Source organism: Styela clava, chromosome 12 (genome assembly GCF_964204865.1).
Source record: "Styela clava chromosome 12, kaStyClav1.hap1.2, whole genome shotgun sequence".
NCBI classification, from domain to species: domain Eukaryota; kingdom Metazoa; phylum Chordata; class Ascidiacea; order Stolidobranchia; family Styelidae; genus Styela; species Styela clava.
In genome coordinates, this window is record NC_135261.1 from 6,365,313 (window position 1) to 6,384,944 (window position 19,632).

The 19,632-nt window shown below is 36.4% G+C and overlaps 1 protein-coding gene across 2 annotated transcripts; it reads left to right on the forward strand.

The window, feature by feature from the left end:
* Positions 1-4,392: 4,392 nt before the first annotated feature.
* Positions 4,393-16,267, forward strand: LOC120329579 (placenta-specific gene 8 protein-like). 2 transcript variants are annotated; one of them, XM_039396234.2, is made up of 4 exons: positions 4,393-4,549; positions 12,619-12,748; positions 13,311-13,468; positions 14,059-16,267. In XM_039396234.2, the coding sequence occupies exons 1-4, from the start codon at positions 4,523-4,525 to the stop codon at positions 14,170-14,172; spliced, it is 429 nt and encodes a 142-aa protein (XP_039252168.1). In that variant the 5' UTR covers positions 4,393-4,522; the 3' UTR covers positions 14,173-16,267. The 2 variants fall into 2 exon arrangements, with proteins under 2 accessions (XP_039252168.1, XP_039252169.1); XM_039396235.2 differs by lacking the exon at positions 4,393-4,549 and adding an exon at positions 10,843-10,952.
* Positions 16,268-19,632: the final 3,365 nt, after the last annotated feature.

Consider the following 19,632-nt stretch of genomic DNA (forward strand, 5'->3'; position numbering starts at 1 on the left):
AAACTAGGGGATTCTGGAACATATTTTGTGACATCACAAAGCGATAAAATCGCAAAGCAGTACGTTTGTACGTACCAGTTACAGTATTTGTCATATTTAGATCGGACCAGCAAAGCTAGTTTTTAAAATACTACGGAGATGCCTAAATGAAAGAAGAGTGATGAATATCGTAGATTTCAACTTGTGCTACATGTGGGCAGCCGTTCAGAGCTCGCAGCGACAACATGTAGCATCAGAAGTCACATTAAATGTATATTGACCTTGTATGCATTGATTTTTGAGTAAAAATTTCAGGCCTGATTAGGTGAAAAAATGCTATTTGGCTCGCACGGAAATGCAATTAAAAATATGTACCTTTCGTGGCTGTCTCGACCAAAAAAGTTATTTATTTAATGTGAAGCCGTTATCAAAAGCTGGATAAAAGCAATTTTAAACATTTCTTTGCAACTCAAGACTAGGTTGCTTTTAAACTCGCCACAGTAATTGTGGTAGTGCTACTCATGTGAAACAAAACTAAATAATCTCGAATAAATATCGAACGAGTGCTTAAATTATTTCAAAATTTAAATTCCTATAAATATAGCGCCAATCATTCAAAAGCCACTATTACCCGTGGGGTATGTTTTTTAACATTGAAAATATTGATGAGTTTAATTCATCGACGAAAATAAGGCAGCTCAAACATAAAGGCGGTGTGTAATATTGTAAGACAGGCCAGAAAATTTCCACTCTTTGTCGCGTATACATCATATGACGTCAGGGATAAAATACTCGATTTATGTATTTTGGGATATAATAGATCTTCGTCAATAGTGTTATTGTCATTAATTTGAACGTTAATTATATTCTCACGGTCTACGCCCATTAGTTATCAAGCAACGTTTTGCTCTGTTGAATGTGTTAGCAGTGAATAAAAAGTTTCTGAGCACGAATAACAGTTACATAACCCATGTAACAAAAAAATATTCGAAATTAGGTTTATTCCATTATCAAGCAGTACATACGTACACGAGTTATACGATATGCCGATATAATCGTGCGTCCCAGATGTTAGGATATATAAATACCTCATTGTAACATTGATAAATGGTAAAGGTTCTTTACTTACTTCAGAATATAAAAAGCTTAATATAAACATTGTATACTCTTTGCTTTAAAGAATATTCTCAGCGGACTCAAAAACATCTTTTCCTTTTAACTCATTGTTTATCAATCATACACGCTTCAATAAAACCAACTGATCTATGCAAAATTGACATACAAAACTTCTACGGCCCTCCAACGTGTATTTATGTCAAAGTATTCATAATACATAATACTAACATCAAAAAATTAAAATTAGATTTTCATCCATATGTAAAAGCGATGAGCGATTTGGTTGCAGACTTGAATAGAACTTGCTAAAACCAGGAAAGAATTAAGATTTTCCAAGATGATTTGTTCACTTTTTTCACTATGTATAGCCACCCAGTTAATTTAGAGCAGTGGGGTGCGCCCCACAAGAGGGGCGTAGATAATTTTTGAGGGGGCGTGAGGCTAATTGAAAATAAAAATATCTCTTAGATTTGATCTTAATTTGGATATTGGCATTTGCTTATTTTGGATATTTACATTCCACGTATTTCAACGTGTTTTTTGAATAAAACATACTTTCGCCATAGTTATTTTAGAAGTGGGTTGCGAGACTAGACAAATTCTTAAAAGGGGGCGCGGCTTAGAATGTTTGAGAACGGCTGGTTTAGAGGTTTGATGTAATGTCGTTATCAACACGATGCGGTGAATGCGGAATCGGGGAAAGGGTGTTTCCAAATTTAGCAGGGGCAGAAATTTGCCATTTGCGAAAAATGTGTTATTTATTCCACTGACCATCTGTACTATTATGTACGCCTTTTTGTGGATAATCATAGGCAATTATATTATGAATTCGGGATGTGAAGGTGTGGTTTCGCACCACCGTGAAGTTTCACATTTTAGAGAGGGATGTTCACAGGGAATCCATTATTATGCCTTTGTCTGTTCCATACGCTTTTCGTAGTTGATCTTTAGTTAAGTTCAAGACATTCTCGAGAAGTAGGCTGAAAAGGGAAAAATCGTCATTAATACCAGAATTCCATGTAATATTAAATGTTTCAAACAACTGTTTGTGTTTAATGTTTTTTTTCAAGTATCAATACAAATCTGTCCATACTGACCAAAACCAAAGAAATTTATATATCATGATATACAGTTATGTAGAACCTAACGCAATAAAAACATAATACAGTCAATAACACAGAACCCGTCGTTCTTCAAAGTGGAGTGTGCCCATTGTTTGATTTTTTCGTATCTATCAGGGTGCTCAGCATGGCTTGCTACAATTACGGAAGAGGTACTTGAATAAGAGTTTTAACGAGGGAGTTTTACACATGACTGATAACACCAAGTCTTTGCCGTTGTAATGTTACATAGTTAGATTCTATTGTACCGTTGAAGTTGAACAATATTTCTGTAAAGTACCAATTTTTTTAGCCAAATAGTTGAAAGGCGAACCTTAGCAAGATATTGATTTCAGTCAGTCATTTTCAATCTGAATATTTACTTTATATTTATTAGATTGTTAGAAATAGGATATTCATTCTCGAAGTCGGTAGATCATGAGAGCATAAGGGTTTTTGTTCAATGGCATGGACGACAAGCGTTTTGTCTCTCGCAATTAACACATTCATTTCATATAATATGGTGACCTTCATAGCTAATTCACTGATGAACCGTAGAAGTAAAGATACTCCCATATGTGTACCAGGTTAGGTTTAGCGTTTAGGCCATATTTTATTCCGATTTTCCTTCTTTTAGTTCTATTAAGAGTTCTACGAAGTTCTATTACGGAGACTGTCTGTGTTAGACGAGTGGAGATATAGCTACTAACCCCCAAATGTACCCCATTTCATGTTAAAAATATGAAAACAAAGTTAATTTTTCCCAAAATTCGAACAAAGACTTTCGTAGGAATCAAGTTACACCAGGTTTAAGAACATGAAAGGTTCCATCCAGTCATTATCAAATTAAAATCTATATTCTCAAGACCTTTGGCCCTGATTGAAATAATTATATCTAAGTTCCCATCCGTACGATGTACATAATTACCTTTATTGAGATAATGGGAGTTTCTGTTTATAACGTGAATCACGAGCTCACGTTTACAGTATTTAATTAGATTTATGATCGACGTATAAATACGACTCCGATATCTTTCGACGGAGAAGACGATGTAAATTGTAAACCATTCAAAGCTAGTGTGGATAAATGTTTTAAGATTAGTATTCTGTGTGTTGTGGAAATTTACGAATAAAAACATATAGAGATTTTTAACGCATCTTCATTCACGTGGGCGTTGAAGCTGAAGGGTGAACGGGTGACTTGCAAGTCAGAGACAATCTACGAAATAGCAATATACGGTAACATCACATTCATTTAACAATCATTTATGCTATAAATGGTGACCCCGACGTGATTTATTTATAGCATAAATGATTGTTAAATGAATGTGATGTTACCGTATATTGCTATTTCGTAGATTGTCTCTGACTTGCAAGTCACCCGTTCACCCTTCAGCTTCAACGCCCACGTGAATGAAGATGCGTTAAAAATCTCTATATGTTTTTATTCGTAAATTTCCACAACACACAGAATACTAATCTTAAAACATTTATCCACACTAGCTTTGAATGGTTTACAATTTACATCGTCTTCTCCGTCGAAAGATATTGGAGTCGTATTTATACGTCGATCATAAATCTAATTAAATACTGTAAACGTGAGCTCGTGATTCACGTTATAAACAGAAACTCCCATTATCTCAATAAAGGTAATTATGTACATCGTACGGATGGGAACCTAGATATAATTATTTCAATCAGGGCCAAAGGTCTTGAGAATATAGATTTTAATTTGATAATGACTGGATGGAACCTGTTATGTTCTTAAACCTGGTGTAATTTGATTCCTACGAAAGTCTTTGTTCGAATTTTGGGAAAAATTAACTTTGTTTTCATATTTTTAACATGAAATGGGGTACATTTGGGGGTTAGTAGCTATAGAGATACCCCCTGCCCATAGGCTTCCGCCGCTTTATACAACTTGTGTGAATTGTAATGTAAATTGGGCGAACGAAATTAGTTACCTTTATATTGTACACAAAGTATTGGTAAAAGTGTTCATGCAAATCAATCGAAATTCAGATTATGTTTTCATATGGTTTCGACTGGAGTTGGATCATTTGCTTCGGATTGCCCCCAGTGCCACAGACTAAATTTGATTTTGGTCGATTTTTCGGACGACAAGCTTGCCTCCACAAGTAACTGACAACCACAGGGCTAAACTTGTATTTCTTTTCCAATTTTTGATGTAAAACAGTTCTACATAAGAGAGTTTACCTTCAATAAAACATTGTACGAGACGTCTACTGAGTTGTAATACGCGGAATATTGGCTGTTATCTGTCAACATTTTGCAATCGTTCTATTGTAATTGCCACTCGATCACAAATGCAGATGAATTCAGTTGCAGTGCCGGTAAGTAAAGTTTATTGCCGTTTCAAGTAAAGGGTGCAGCAGCAAATATACATGGTGGTCGCCAGAAAAACAGAAAATTCGTCAAACAGCTATATATTTTCCCAAAGAATAACTTTTACAAAGTTTTTTTAAAAGGTTCTTTTATATAGGAGTCTATATAGAAATATAACATATATAGAAACCAAAAACAACCCAAATGGTATTGACCTAAAACCTCATATGGAATAAAAACGTACCGAAAGAGAAACGAGAATATCGGTCAGAGACCGAAGACTTATCGACCGAAACTTAGGGGATCTCCCAAAACAGCGCTCTTACTTCATAGTGACACCTTGTGTCCCATCACTAATTAATTGGTAACTCGCTAATTATACGAAATAATTCGTCCAAAACCAATGGCCTTTCAGTACAAGATATGATGAATGCACATGCAAAATCTGCAGCAGATTCAATCTCGCTTCCGTGAGATATTGCGTGCATCTAACAGACAGACAAACAGACAGACAGACAAATACCTATCAACATACTTACCGATTAAAATCAATAAGTAATGAGTAAGCAAGCATTTTATTCGTGATCTCATCTGACCTACAAATTTTCTGCTTTTCTGGCGACCACGCTATATATATACATATCTGTAATATCATACAGCAATCCGCATCCCATGATTATATTCGATTTAGTCTTATGATCTCTAATAGTTATACTCGTAACCATTGGTGGAATTCAAAAATCCTAAATACAGATTCTTTTTTGGGTACTCCTGCAGTATGCGCACCAAGATGTCGCACAATCTGAACCCTAACCCGGTAAACAACCTGAGTTCAGGTTGTGCACCATCTTGGGAGGTCCCTTTTTTGTTTCGAACGCTTTATTAATAGCTTTCTTCATTTCAGATAGCCACGCCAAACTAATAGCTGTACGCCTTACGTGAGCTACATTAACACGACACACTTTGCATAAATCTAATACATAACTAATGAAACGCCAAATGTCGCTCATTATAACGACATTTCAAAATTGGGCGCGAACCCGTATAAATGAACCCCCTAAATCTCACCACTGCTTGAAACAACTCAGCCAAAAGGTACATGGTTGTTACAGCGCAGTAGTTTCAAACCTTTTATGGCTCGTGGCACCCTTTCGGGGGCTTTTAGCATTCGAATATGAAATTTCGAATAGTTTCGAAAATAAAATCAAGTAATATAAGCTTATCTAAGTATATGAAAGAATTACAATAAACAATGGAATAACTGCTATCTACAAGCTGGCTATATTACCAGGCATTTCATGTTTGCAGATTATTGCGATGAGTTATGTTAACAGAATCAAATTAATACGACAAGGCATTTTAAATAGTGGTATCGGTGATAGATTTGAATATTTGCGCAACACAAAATCATCCTAGTAAAACATCCATACTTTTAAATACCAACCATTATCCAAATTATTCGCCAAAAAGCGGGATAAAGTATGAGTTATTTTTACGACTTGTGACAATTTTTTCGTGAGTACGAAAATACGAATCGAAAATTATATATATTCGGAATTTTACCACACATTTCAAGTCCGCAGATCCCCGTTATATGTTTGAGTAATAATACTTTTATTGGATCTCCGCTCTAGGACAGGGCTTCCCAAACTTTTGAGCTCGCGGCCCCTTTTGATATATTAAAATTTTTCGCGGCCCTTGATTAAGTTAATAATGCTAAACAGTTCAAAATATGCATTTTCGATGTTTTATTGACACAGCTAATTCTCAGTTTTTAGTAGGCCTACTCAATAAAAAACACAAGCACATATTTACTCAGATTAAGGTTACTCAATTATTCAATGTAATGAGTGCGAATGCTTTTTGCCTCATAACAAGTCCAGCCGTGGCGCAATGTTTGTTTATGCAGGCCTAAATGATGAATTACAATGTCTGGCCACCGATGGGCTGGTCTTTATCCGAAATTGTTCACTCTTATTGATCAAACTTAGCATAAGGCATCGGTCTGTGCGCTCCAAATTATCAGGGAAAAGCTCATGGCGCACCTACACAAAAAATATGCTGCTTCAAAATAAAACACAATTAGTCATCGTTAATATGTACTTTATGCCTTTTGAAGCTAATCAAGGTTAACTTTTCTTTATTATCTCTGCCTAGTTTTTCTAAAATGCTAAAAAATAACTCATGTTCGATAAACTCGGTTCAGCAAATGAATAAACTACAGCCTACGAAATTGCAGCATGTATGGTTTACTTCTTCCGTTACGTAGCAATCGCCCCCTATTTTTACAAAGCAGGCTTTTCTACCATGGTCCATTAAATGTGATTTCACTGAATGTCGTTAGGTTTTGTTTGTTCGTTTATATGAAACTCATTGCAATAAAGGTCTTTTATTGAAAGGTATCTCATACGTATTTTCACGGGAAGTCTCAACTTGAGCATATTTTTGGAGGGCGTCACAATACAATGAAGTTCGAGAACCACTGAGTCCTAGTCGATAGCGAGAAATCTTTTCTACTTTAATAATCTATATCTAGCAGTTATTTTAAATGAAAACATTCTATTAAACAGGTAAATGGAAATCGGTATTCATTCAAAAAAATCTCGTTATTCTCTACATCCCCCACAAATAAGATCTAGTGTTATTCTCGAAAGAAAATCGAAGACACTGTCTTATTTTCGGGGAAACACGGTATGAAGATGTATTAACTCGGAATCGTAAAATTTTTGTTTTACACAATTTTTAATAATTGTGTTTCGAATCAAGAGACTGAAAAAGTACAATAAATATAGTACTTCGTGCAAATTTGGTGTTCTCTTTGCGGCCTCTAAAATTCGTTTCGCGCCCCCTTTCAGGGCCGCGGCCCCTAGTTTGGAAGCCCTGCTCTAGGAGACCCTTATTATCGGTCGTTCTGTTGGATCTCCTCTCTAGGAGACCCTTATTATCGGTCATTCTGTCTGTCTGTCTGTTGGATCTCCGCTCTGTAGGAGACCTTATTATCAGTCATTCTGTATGTCTGTCTGTGTACCTACCGGCTTGTCTGTGTATCTGTCTGTTTGTCGGTCTGTTTAGACGTAGCGTCTAAACGGCTGGACCAATTGGGATGAAATTTTTCACGTGGGTCATCCTGTCACCCTTGTATTGTGCGTTTCATAGAAAGTCCATACGTTTCAGTCCATTTTTTCACAACTTATCGCCGTTTATTCGTCAACCAAGTTGAAAATTGAAATTCCAGGAACGCTACTTTCCGCACGGGAAAATACTCTTTCCAATAAGTTGTCCTTGGTATCGATACTCCATAAACTGGAGAAGCCTTAGGGATTTTAGTGAACATTATTTTTTTCAATTTTTAGCGACAGTATACCAGTCACCCAAGTATGTCAACAAAACGCGCAGGGTTAAAATGAACTGTTTTTTTGGCCATCCGCTTCACTTACTTAATCGCGCCACCGTTAAAGATTCTCAAGTCTCTATGAATGGCAATCAATAGCTTGTATGCAGGCATCAATTATCAGCAGAGATCCTGGTCGCCTACCGGCTCTCCGCTATGGGAGACCCTCATTATCGGTCGTTCTGTCTAACTGTCTGTGTGTCAAGCTCTAGCGTCCGGCTGGACTAGATGAAATTTTACACCTGGGTTATCCTAAGACCCTAGTGATGTGCGTTATATAGAAGGTCCGGATTGAAGTTTCGTTTCAATGGCAACAATGAAAAATCTCGCCGGTCGTTAAGAAAATTTCAAATTTTTTACAATTTATCGCTGTTTTCTTGTCAACCGAGTCGAAAATTAAAATTCCAAGAACGCTACCTTCCGCAGAGACAAATAAAATTTCGAACAAGTTGACTTTCGTCCCGATACTCCATATACTGGGCAAGCCTTAGTGATTTTAGTAAACATTATATTAATTTTCAGCTGCAGTTTATAACTCACGCAAGAATGTCTACGAAACGCGCAGAGTTTAAATGAGCTGGCAATTTCGGTAACGCGTTCACTTGATCACGATGCCGTTTATCGATCCACAAGTTCCTGAGGATGGTAACCGGTTGTTTGAGGGGACCTCAACTATTAGCGGAGATCCTGGGCGCCTACCAAACATTATATTTTTCGTTTTACTTTTTAGCCACCTCGTATCAGTCACGCGAGTATGTCTACAAAACGCGCAGCGTTAAATATGAACTGGCTTTTTTGGCCATCCCCTTCACTTACTTAAAACCGTTTATTTCCGCTTGTCCAAATCGACTTTTTATACCCCTTTTATACGCGCCACCGTTAAAGATCCTCAAGTCTCTATGGATGGCAATCAATAGCTTGAGTGCAGGCATCACTATCAGCGGAGATCCTGGGCGCCTGCCGGCTTGTTATTTTATAAATACGAAAATAGGAATCAAAAACGAATTATAATCGGGTAGTTTACCACGCATTCTAAGTCCATAGATCGCCGTTGTATTTTGTAAATACGAAAATATTAATTAATATTAATCGCGAATTTGCCACACAATTTATGTCCTCAGATTGCCGTGACATTGTGCCCGAATATAATTAATTTTTGATTCTTATTTTCGGATTCACGGAAAATATGTCACAAGTCGGAAAGAGAATTTATACTTTATCCTGCTTTTTGGAACTTCTATTATAAGATCATACATTAAATATAAACAAAAAACCCACTGTTTCCTCGCCAGTAAAGTACTTCCGTATTGACTCGTATAAGATGTCACAACGCATTTATCAAAATTAAATGCCATATATGGACCATTGATAATCTTTGAAAACATACTTTTTTATATTTGCGCCATGTTTGACAAAGCATTGGCTGAAACTTGAAACACTTGCGACAGAATTGTTGGGCTGTCATTGACTGTACCGAAATATTATTCCGCAAAGTAGTAAAGTTTGAATTCGTGTATTTGAAACGATTGGGGAATTCGAAGCATATTAAGCAAGCTAGGAATCAAGATGTGCGATTTTGAGATAGTTGTTTTCAACAGTTGAAATAGTGAACCAAAGCGTAATTTATTAAAAGTATTTCATGTTTTACTTCTGTTATATATGAACCATTCTAAGAATACACGGATTTATTCGCGCAACAATGCTTTCAATTTGACCAGTCTCTAATGAAGATTGCTTCCTTTCAATTAACCTATGATAACATGGATAGCTTCTATATTCAAATCCTCCTCATAATGCGGGAAGGAAATTAGTTAGTGGAAGCTACCGGTACATATTCCAATTTCAATAAAATAACATGATAGCGTGTCTGTATTAGAATATAATTGCCTATAAGAGACCAGGTGATGTTTGAGAAGAGGTTTTAGTAATTGACGAAGATAGAAATGGATAATTAGTGTGATATGTGATATTAGTATAATAATATACATAGAGTGTTCATAAAGTCCCTTTACAATTTCAATTTTGTTATAAAGTCAGTTTTCAATATATCTTAACCAGGTTTGTTGTTTTTCAATCAGTAATTTTATTAAGTATTTTTGCTTCATTTAATACATCTGTGAAGGTCAAAAGTTTGATGCGAGGGTTTTGTTTGTTTTTCATTAACTTTTAGTCAGTGTAGCAAAACTAGAAAATAATTACCATGTTAAGTGGCCCGCGCAATTATTAGTAAACTAAATGTGGCCCGTCGGCCAATAACGTCGGCCGACCCTGCCCTATATATTAGTTCAATGCCCAACATAATATATCTCAGGGCTTGAAATGTTTTAATTAAGTTGCTCAGAACATGTTCCATTTTAGTAATACGTAAGGATTATGGAGAGAAATTCGCAGTCAATCGCAGAGTATATGAAAAAAGGTGCTCCTGAAGTATGCGCACCAAGATGTCGCATAACCTGAACCCTAACCTGGTACACAACCTGAGTTCAGGTTGTACACCATCTTGGTGCGCATACTTCAGGTCCAGGAGGTCCGAAAAAAATATCTTGTTTCTACTGTACATTGGTGAGGTAGTCATACGAAGGCTTCAGTGCATGATCGATCACAAATCGTATCAAAGTAACGTACTAATCTGCGCGAAAATAGTTTTTATACTGATGAGACGCGGTTGTGTGTAAGGAATGATAAATGAAGTTTATTTATCTTGAAAACCTAAGAATTACAGACACAAAGAAACAGGATTTTGATGTATTGAACTAGCCTGAGTTTGTTTACCCCAAACACTACTTTAAATCTTTTGCATTCGCCTGACCCCGAATATTATTATTGGAAAACTAAAACAAAATTTTTGCGATAAAAGTTATTTTTTATTAAACAATTTTATTTTTATTTTTATGAAGGGCAAAACTAAGTTCAAATTTATTTCTTATATTCAGCATATTGAGTAATTTGATTTGTCCCAGTTAATATCTATAGTTTATCATCAGAGGTATTTTGAACAACGAACGATAATGTCTCATATGGTAGGTATAGGATTTATCAAAAAATACTTATGGCGTGCAATTAGCCCGTTTACAGTTTTATGAGCTGAATAGATTCATATAGAGATTTCGGTGCTGACATGACAAAGTACGGCCCGCGGGCCGAATCCGGCCTGTTGGGTAATTCAATTTGGCCCGCTTGATGTTGCCACAATAAAACTAAAATCAAATTTTGATGTTTTAGTTAAATAATAGCTGAAGGAATTTGGTGAGATTGCGATTAAATTTAGTTTTGGCAAAAGGCTTCTTGTTTTCACTTGTGACACTGTGAATATGTATATTATACTTATGAAAACTATGAAGAGTTAATAAAAGAACACCACACAAATGTGTGATATCATTAGTTGCATGTAGTTTGCATATCTCAAATATTTGAATAAAAAAACATTATAGCTTTTTATACATTTATGAATTTTTGATATTCGAATATAAACCGTACCACTTTGTCTTCATTTTTCGCATAAAACGCATATAAAACGCGTAAATTTCACAAATAGTAGAAAATCATTGTCAGCCAATTTAACAAAATAAACGTTTTTTGATACTCAACTTACTTCAATTATATTCAATTTACGCCAATTTCTATCGTATGTGGAACAATATGTTGCCCACGCAATTGATCGAGGTATCATAATATATACTGAGACTGAAACAACGCCAATATATAATAAGTTGCAAGAAAATCACCTCAATAGAGGTGTACAATCATTACTTATCGATCTGGATCGGTAAATATGTTGATAGGTATTTGTCTGTTTGTCTGTTACATACACGCGATATCTCACGAAAGCGAGGTTGAATCCGCTCAAAATTTTGCAAGTGCATTCAGCATATCTCGGATCAGAAGCCTATTGATTTTGGATGAATTATGTCGTATAATTAGCGAGTACTTCATTATTTAGTGATGGGACACACGGTGTCGCTATGGAGTCATAGTTTCTGTTTTGGGGGATCCCCCAACTTATGATCGACAAGTCTTCGGTCTCTGACCGATATTCTCGTTTTCAAATTGATCAATAGAACGTTAGATTCAATTTTAATATGTAATTAATAATATGCGAGGTTCATAATGTTTTCATTTTCTTAGAAACGAAGTGTATGTGTATATCAAATTTCCACTTGAGGTGATATTTGTTTTGAGAAAGTCTCACTTTGAAACTAATTGACCTAATTAATGACTAATTGAGTTTTTTTTTTAATTTGATCCGATTCCCATATGACCCGATTATTTACATAAATTTTACTGTTTCATTTTAATTAAGGGGAAACACTTTTTAATCTGTCTGCTACTCTTGCCAGCGAACAGTCTCGGTACCACTGCGCGACCATCGTGCATAATTAAGTATACATATATATTTGAGCATTGCTCTCTTGTTTTTATATCCTCATTATGGCGCTCCAGAAGTGTGTGTACCAATATGAAGGTAACTAATTTTGTTCGCTTACTTTACATCAAGTTGTGTAAAGGGACTGATTACTATGGGCATTTTTTTTTTCACTCGACTAACACATACAGTGCTCGAACTCGTGATAAAACTGAAATAAGGGAAATCGGAATAAAATTATGGCCTCACCCTAACCTGGTACACACACTACGGGAGTACCCTCATTATTATGTAAATTTATTGAAAATTAATTTTATTTTCAGTCTGCGCCGGGGCCTGTGACAGTTGTTACGCAGCAGCCAATGGCTATTCAACAAACCGTGGTCATTGCTCAGCCGCAAGGGACAATGTGGTCATCCGGCATATGCTCCTGCTTTGATGACATCAAGAGTTGTAAGTAAACAACCTCTTATTTCTGTGAAAATTTTCACACTGCCGCAGAAAAATATCCTGAAGCATGTTTACGGGAGTTACGTGGTAATAGATGTGGTAAATATCGGTACAGGTAGTTTGAACGGAAAAGTAGAGTTTCGTATGTCAGGTATTTGAATGGTGAAAGTCGGATACGCATATATATATATGATGATTCACACTTATTTCTCGTATTTATTCGATTAATTATTTGACGCTCCAGAAGTCTGTGTACCAATATGGAGGTAACTAATTTTGTTCCCCTACTTTACATCGAATTGTGTAAAATGGCTGAAACCTATGGGAAGGGGGTATATTCTCTTGGATATCACAGACAGTCCCCGAACTTGTAATAGAACTAAAATAGGGAAAATCGTTATCAAATTATGGCCTAACTCTAACCTGTTGGTAGACACACTACGGGAGGACCAAGTCGGGTACACAAATATATGACGATTCACACTTATATCTCGTCTTAATTCGATTCCTTATTTTAGGTATTATGAACCCAGATAACTTTAGTTTAACTTTTATTTACTTTAAGGTTGTTGCGCCCTTTGGTTTGGTAATTGTTACTATGCCTGCATATCTTCTCGAATGGGAGAAAATTGCTGCGTGGGATGCAGTGGTTATCCGTCTGGTTGTGTTCCCGGAGGACATCTTGCGATGAGAGCTGCGTTCAGAAACAAGCACGGAATAGCGGTAAGCATTAACAACTTCATGGCAGGGGTCGGCAACCTACGGCTCGCAGGTCATATCCAGCCCGCAATCATACCGCATTTGATAGCTTCAAAAATAATAACGGGATTCCAAGTACGGGTTTGCTGGCAACCCGTGTAAACCTCCTGAATTCCATGGTAAATCTAATTTATAATAAAATCAGTGAGACTAAGCCAAAGGTGGGCGTGGTTTTTGTAACACGAACCAACAATTTTGCCCATCTAGACTGACGGGCCATGAAAGTGCAACGTAAAAGTTCTATTTTGTGAACATTATTGACACTTTTACAAAAGAAAAAGTATAAAACATTAGGTCTCGTGTCATTCAATCGCAGTCTCAATCGGGTCGGATTTGGCCCGCGGGCCCGGGGCTAAGCTATATAGAGGAGCATCACCCATCAATTCGGCACCAATGAATGAAGAAATTAGAATATCCGCTTGTAAACCGCTGTTAATATGACATTCGGACTACAGATAGAACAGATAGATTTTTCGCCTCGCCAAAAATCAGACAAAATTTGATTTATGTAATATAACAATAAATAGTTAACATATGATAAATTTATTTTTTAGGGTTCAATTTGCGATGACTGCTGCACGACGACATGCTGCCTACCTTTCGCAATGTGCCAGATCTCGAGGCAGATGGACTTTTTGGGATACCCACAAAAAGACTCCTGCTGTTAGTTCTATTTTCCAAGAGAGGACTTGTGCTTAGAACGATGAAAAAAATTCATTTATACCTACTGTATTCAAGACAGCATAAAATTTTATGTTTTTTGTATTCGACTTCTTTACGTAATGTTTTTGTCTTTACGTCGAATTTTGGGCTTGGGCGCTCCATCAGTGTGTGTACCAATACTTTACATCGCGTTGGGTAAAGGGACTGACTACTATGTACAGAGGATATATTCACTTGGCTCACAAAAACAGTCTGCGAACTCCGAATTCAAACTATGGCCTAACCCTAACCTGGTACACGTATTACGAGAGTATCGAATTGTGTTCTCCGAGATTAATCATATCCATTGTTAACCACATTATACCGTGTATATAGAAATGAAAGACACATGCCTAAAATGAAATGCCGCGATTAATGCATTGGTTTTTAAAACAGAGCTATCTTCAGCAAACTCAGCATTTTCCTTTCATAAATTGATTATTTTGTGAAGTCTTCGCTATATATAGTCATATAGAAAGTATGGTTTAAATTGTCGGGCGCAAAAGACTTAAATTGTTAGAAGGACGCCAATTATTTTCATACTACACACACACTGAAACTGAAAAAAATATATATATTTGCACTTTTATATACTACGTGCGTCCTCGTTGGCCTACGATTCCACAAATGAAGTCTTCTAAAAGAATGGTAGCATTTTACAGATACTTATCATCTGAAGACTAAGCTCATATTCACCAAAAATGAAGTAAATATATTTAATTAGGAGATCAGTGCTTCAACTTTATTTGTGTATCGAGTCTAATATTTTTTTTAATTGAATCTACATTTATAATTTTGCATCGTATTTTCCAAATAGAAAGCCTGCTTAATTCTATGTCATACCACGTCCTCAGTTATCAGACACTCAGACTCGGAAATAGGTAAATTGCTGGCATCTTCCGTGTCCGATTAACATTGCGAAGCACATTTTTCTTTCTGAGTATTTTTTGTTTTCGTTGTTTTGGATATGATTATTGTGGGTATCTATTTTTGGGTACTCCCGTAGTATGTGTACCAGTATAGGGTTAGGCAATAATTTTATTCCGATTTTTCCTATTTTAGTTCTATTACGAGTCGGGGACTGTATGTGTTAGCTAAGTGGTTATGTTCCCTGCCCATAGGCTTCAGTACCTTTACACAACTTGATGTAAAGTAGGCGAACAAAATTAGTTACCTCCATATTGACTTCTGAAGAGCCTATTTTTGTGCGTTCTTAATACTATCACAATACCGAGGTACTCGAAGTGCCTGGTTCTGCCAAGTGTCCTGGAAAGATAAATTAAGAACCTAATATAACTGGCACGTAGGTTGTACGATCCTATTAATTTCAGGTTAGAAGGTTGGAACGGATCCACGGAAATATTACCATGCAGTCTTCGGACAAGGCGTTTCTACGTTCTTAGGTTACGTTTAGACGGGAAATATTGTGGACATAGTTGCTAGCTTTCAGTATACTTTCGTTTATTGAATTATACGCTCTACATATTTCTATTATTTGACTTTGTCCTTTTCTTCAAATTTTGAAATCGTTTTTATGCTTTTTAATGACATCATCATGATGACGTTTATGTATGCTTGAGCTTGGTTCGTCGATTTTTACCAAATTTAGCTTGATTCAAACTAGGTTGATACTGTTGAATATTTTGTTTCAATTACAATTCTGTCAAAATGAAAGTACCTAAAATATTTGAATCATTTTAATTTCGACAATTTCCTGTAAATGTGCCACAATATTAGTCCAAGCAATGAACCGAATTTAAATAGCAATATGCTACATACTTATGGTTTGGAAAGTACCTAAGGTAATTGAAACCCCGGCTTGTAAGCGTTCGTCAGTCGGGGACATTAAAGAATAGCGTGTCAAACTTTTATCTCAATAATTTGATTCGTGAACGTATTTCGTTTATATTACCGACAGAAAAATAATAATAAATCGGAGGGAACTGAAATCATTAAATTGTTGTGAAGTATAAACTATTTGATATATTTCGTCTATGAGTTTGATGATATTTTCATATATACCCTTGTGAGGAAGAAAGACAATAACATAACTTAATCATATATGGCCCACCATTGCATCACGACCGGTTTCCAGTCAATGTCGGGTGTGGGAATAGTTGCTCATCAATTTTTTCTAATTCATATACTCGATGGTATTGGATGCCGTAATCCACTAATGCAACGCGAACCACCGTGCGACTGCGAGATATCTAGCAATCCTCTCGCAAATCATTATGCGCCTCGAGATTCGTGAATATGATGCTTGTTTGAGTATTAGAAAAATATGTAAAACAGTTGAGCCGGGGCAGAGCTGTCCCGATACAAGTTTTCGGAAAACTTGCTAGAGATATTCGCCCCAGCTGCATACACCCACTCGACTTGTCCACGAAATATTTACGTTACCAGTTTTCAGCTTCGGCGAATTCATGCTACCCCCTATGCAGGGCATCGCTTTAGAAAGAAAATTCACGCGTCCGAATCACCAGGTCACACCTGATTCTGACGTCATGAGGTAATAATAATCACAACTACGTACAAGAGCAGCTTCACCGATACCAAAGTTTCGATTACGGAGTTAGACCGCATGCTATATACCTCGTCAAGTAGATGACTTGAATTACCAGCTATCAAGTGTCGTTGACGACTCGGTGGCATTCGAGTATAGATGTCCTTGCAGCAAGTTGAAGCTATTGTTTGAATGGAAAACCACACAATATAAGACGGAATTAAATTTTCATAGCAATGAGGTGGAAAAATGGGTTTGAAAATTCAAGTAATTTTTATGAATAGCAGATGAAAATATTAATAGTTTAGTGAAGGCAACTAAATGTGTGAACATTTCTAATGAACTAGCTTGGGATGACTTGAATATGTTTGTTTTTCATCGACAAGACTGAAGAGACTTCTCAATTACTCGAGCCGCGCATTCTTACCCGTGAGTTCTGCAACCAGATATTTAGCCCAAACAATTTAGACCGGATGTCATACAATTAACTGGTTCAATTCATTAAGATGTATAAGCTCTCAACGGTTCAGCTCCCATATCAGAAATTGACTGGTAACTAGACAAAAGGTTTCGATTCGCCACATTATTATACCGTCTTATGACATTTTGCTCTGAATCGACCATTAAAAGTCGATTCGAATGTCTAGTGTCCAACTCTAGTCGAATGGTAACTTGTGATGATTAACATATTATTTTATATTGGATTTCAGATTTAGGAGTCTGAAACAATAGATAATCTCGTTATTTAAACAACAACAACAACCATTTCAGAATGAGTTTATAACATACGCTTTGAGTTTGATGAACCTTGCGATTGAGACCTTGAATAGGATATTTCATCACTAAACTATGTTTTCCAAATAATCTCGTGGCAAATATTAATATGGCAAATCACATCCCTCCGCCTGGTTGTCATTGAACGTTTGACACGGAAATCCCCAACCAAATAATTTTATTATATTCGGTATAAATTGTGGCAGAATCGATTAAATATCTGATTGCGTAATTGTTTTGGTTAAATATCTGATTGCAGGAGTCGGTTGTTCGAATTGGTGATCATTATAACCCAGAGGAACTCCTGATTTCGGTATTTTCAGTTACCGGATGCCGATCATAGTGTCAAATTTCATATACTACTCATAAATTCGAGATACATCGTGCTATTTCAATTTGCCGAATAATATTCGCCGTGTTTTTCATACAGGTGATATTTGTTACAGGGCTGGCTTAAGCATTAAGGGCATCAAAGTATTTTATGAAATACCGTATTTCTAGTAGGTCAGACTTGAATAATGGACTTGTTGAGGTAAACATTTGCTTATTTTTCGTATTCAAGTACCATTCCGAACCGCAAGGTAGACAATTTTTGAGGGGGCATGGAGCTAATTAAAAAAAATAAAAATATTTGTTCACTTGTTTTTCAATATTTACGTTCCATCCATGTATTTTCAACAATTTTTTTTTAATAAAACGTACTTTCGCCTGGCTATCAGTTATTTGTAGCTTATTGTTAGCTAGCTATTTTTGAAGTGAGGCGCGAGACTTGACAAATTTTAAAAAGGGGGCGTGGACTTTTGAGAACCACTGGTATAGAGAATGAATCAGTGGTGATATTCTGTATGTTCTCGCGAACTCTTGTTTTCGAAATGTCGTGTTAATCAGAAAACTCGTTTTTGTTTTAGATATTATTCGACCGCAGTAAACGAATGATATACACCGCAGATGACGTCTAAAATTACATTTTTCGTTTCGAAAGTTATGAATTAGATTTATGTGATCTTGTCATGTCAAAATGTAGCTTTCGTAGTGACATTCTGGAATGAGGAAACTGGGAACCTAGTGTTAGTGATATGGATACATAAGACAGCCCGTTCCGAAATTTTGAATCTTATCATTGAATGGTATAATAATGGTCGGATTGTTTGTACAAAAATCCGGCAAAAAAACACCCCGCCAGCCTTCAAAAAAAAATAATAAGAAGTACCCAGTTAGGGTTAGAATTGAAAATTGCGCTGGAACTTGGTATTTTTAAATCATTCCAAACCCTAACTGGATAATTACTCATTTGTTATTTTAAAACGTGGCTGGGATGTTTTCTCAAAACGCACACTTACTTTTTTTTAGCGGCGGGGGCTTGGTTCAAAAGATCTAAATTTTTATATCGATTGTCGGTTGTCGTGCAATTTCAACTCTGAAATTCCAGTTATAGTCTTCACGGCCCCTGCTTTTCTGGGGACGCGGTTGTCCAAAATGACAATCGCGCTTCCGCACAGTTAAACAGATCTTCGCCTACGCCGGACATGCAAAACACACGTGCGCATGGTGCATTGTCGGACAAGCGTCGCGTCACCTTCGTCTGTAAGTTGAAATCTGATGCCAGATCAGTGGCATCGGAGCGTAACCGTCATACCCGCGTAACCTCCCAATAGTTTGCTTCGCGCTGACTTTGTTTTGGCGATCGTGCCCAGTTGCGTCCAATACTCGTTTTATGCAGTGGTCTTCCATTTTCATAATCATGAAATAAATCCATAGCGCGTTGTTTGCTGTGTTAATGATGATGTTTGGTATTGTTATTTATCAGTCCATTCGCCACTAATTTTCAAATTTGATTCATCTGGATGTTTATCGTAGTTTAGGTTTGGTTAGCAAAAGTTTTGAACAATGCAAGTTTAACAGGGAAAGGTGTGACATTAGTAAACATAACATATGCTAACTTAAGGTAAACAAAAGTCGAACAAAATAGCTGGCAGGTCAATAGTACACAGCTGAGTTGTAGACAAATCATCATGGCTTTGCACAGTTCCAGCGTGCTCATGACATTTATTAAGTGGAGGTAAAATATGCTATTCACTATTGTAAACAGTAGAGACGCGTAGAAACATCCATCACTCAGAAACTGAGCTATCGTTTGAAACAATCG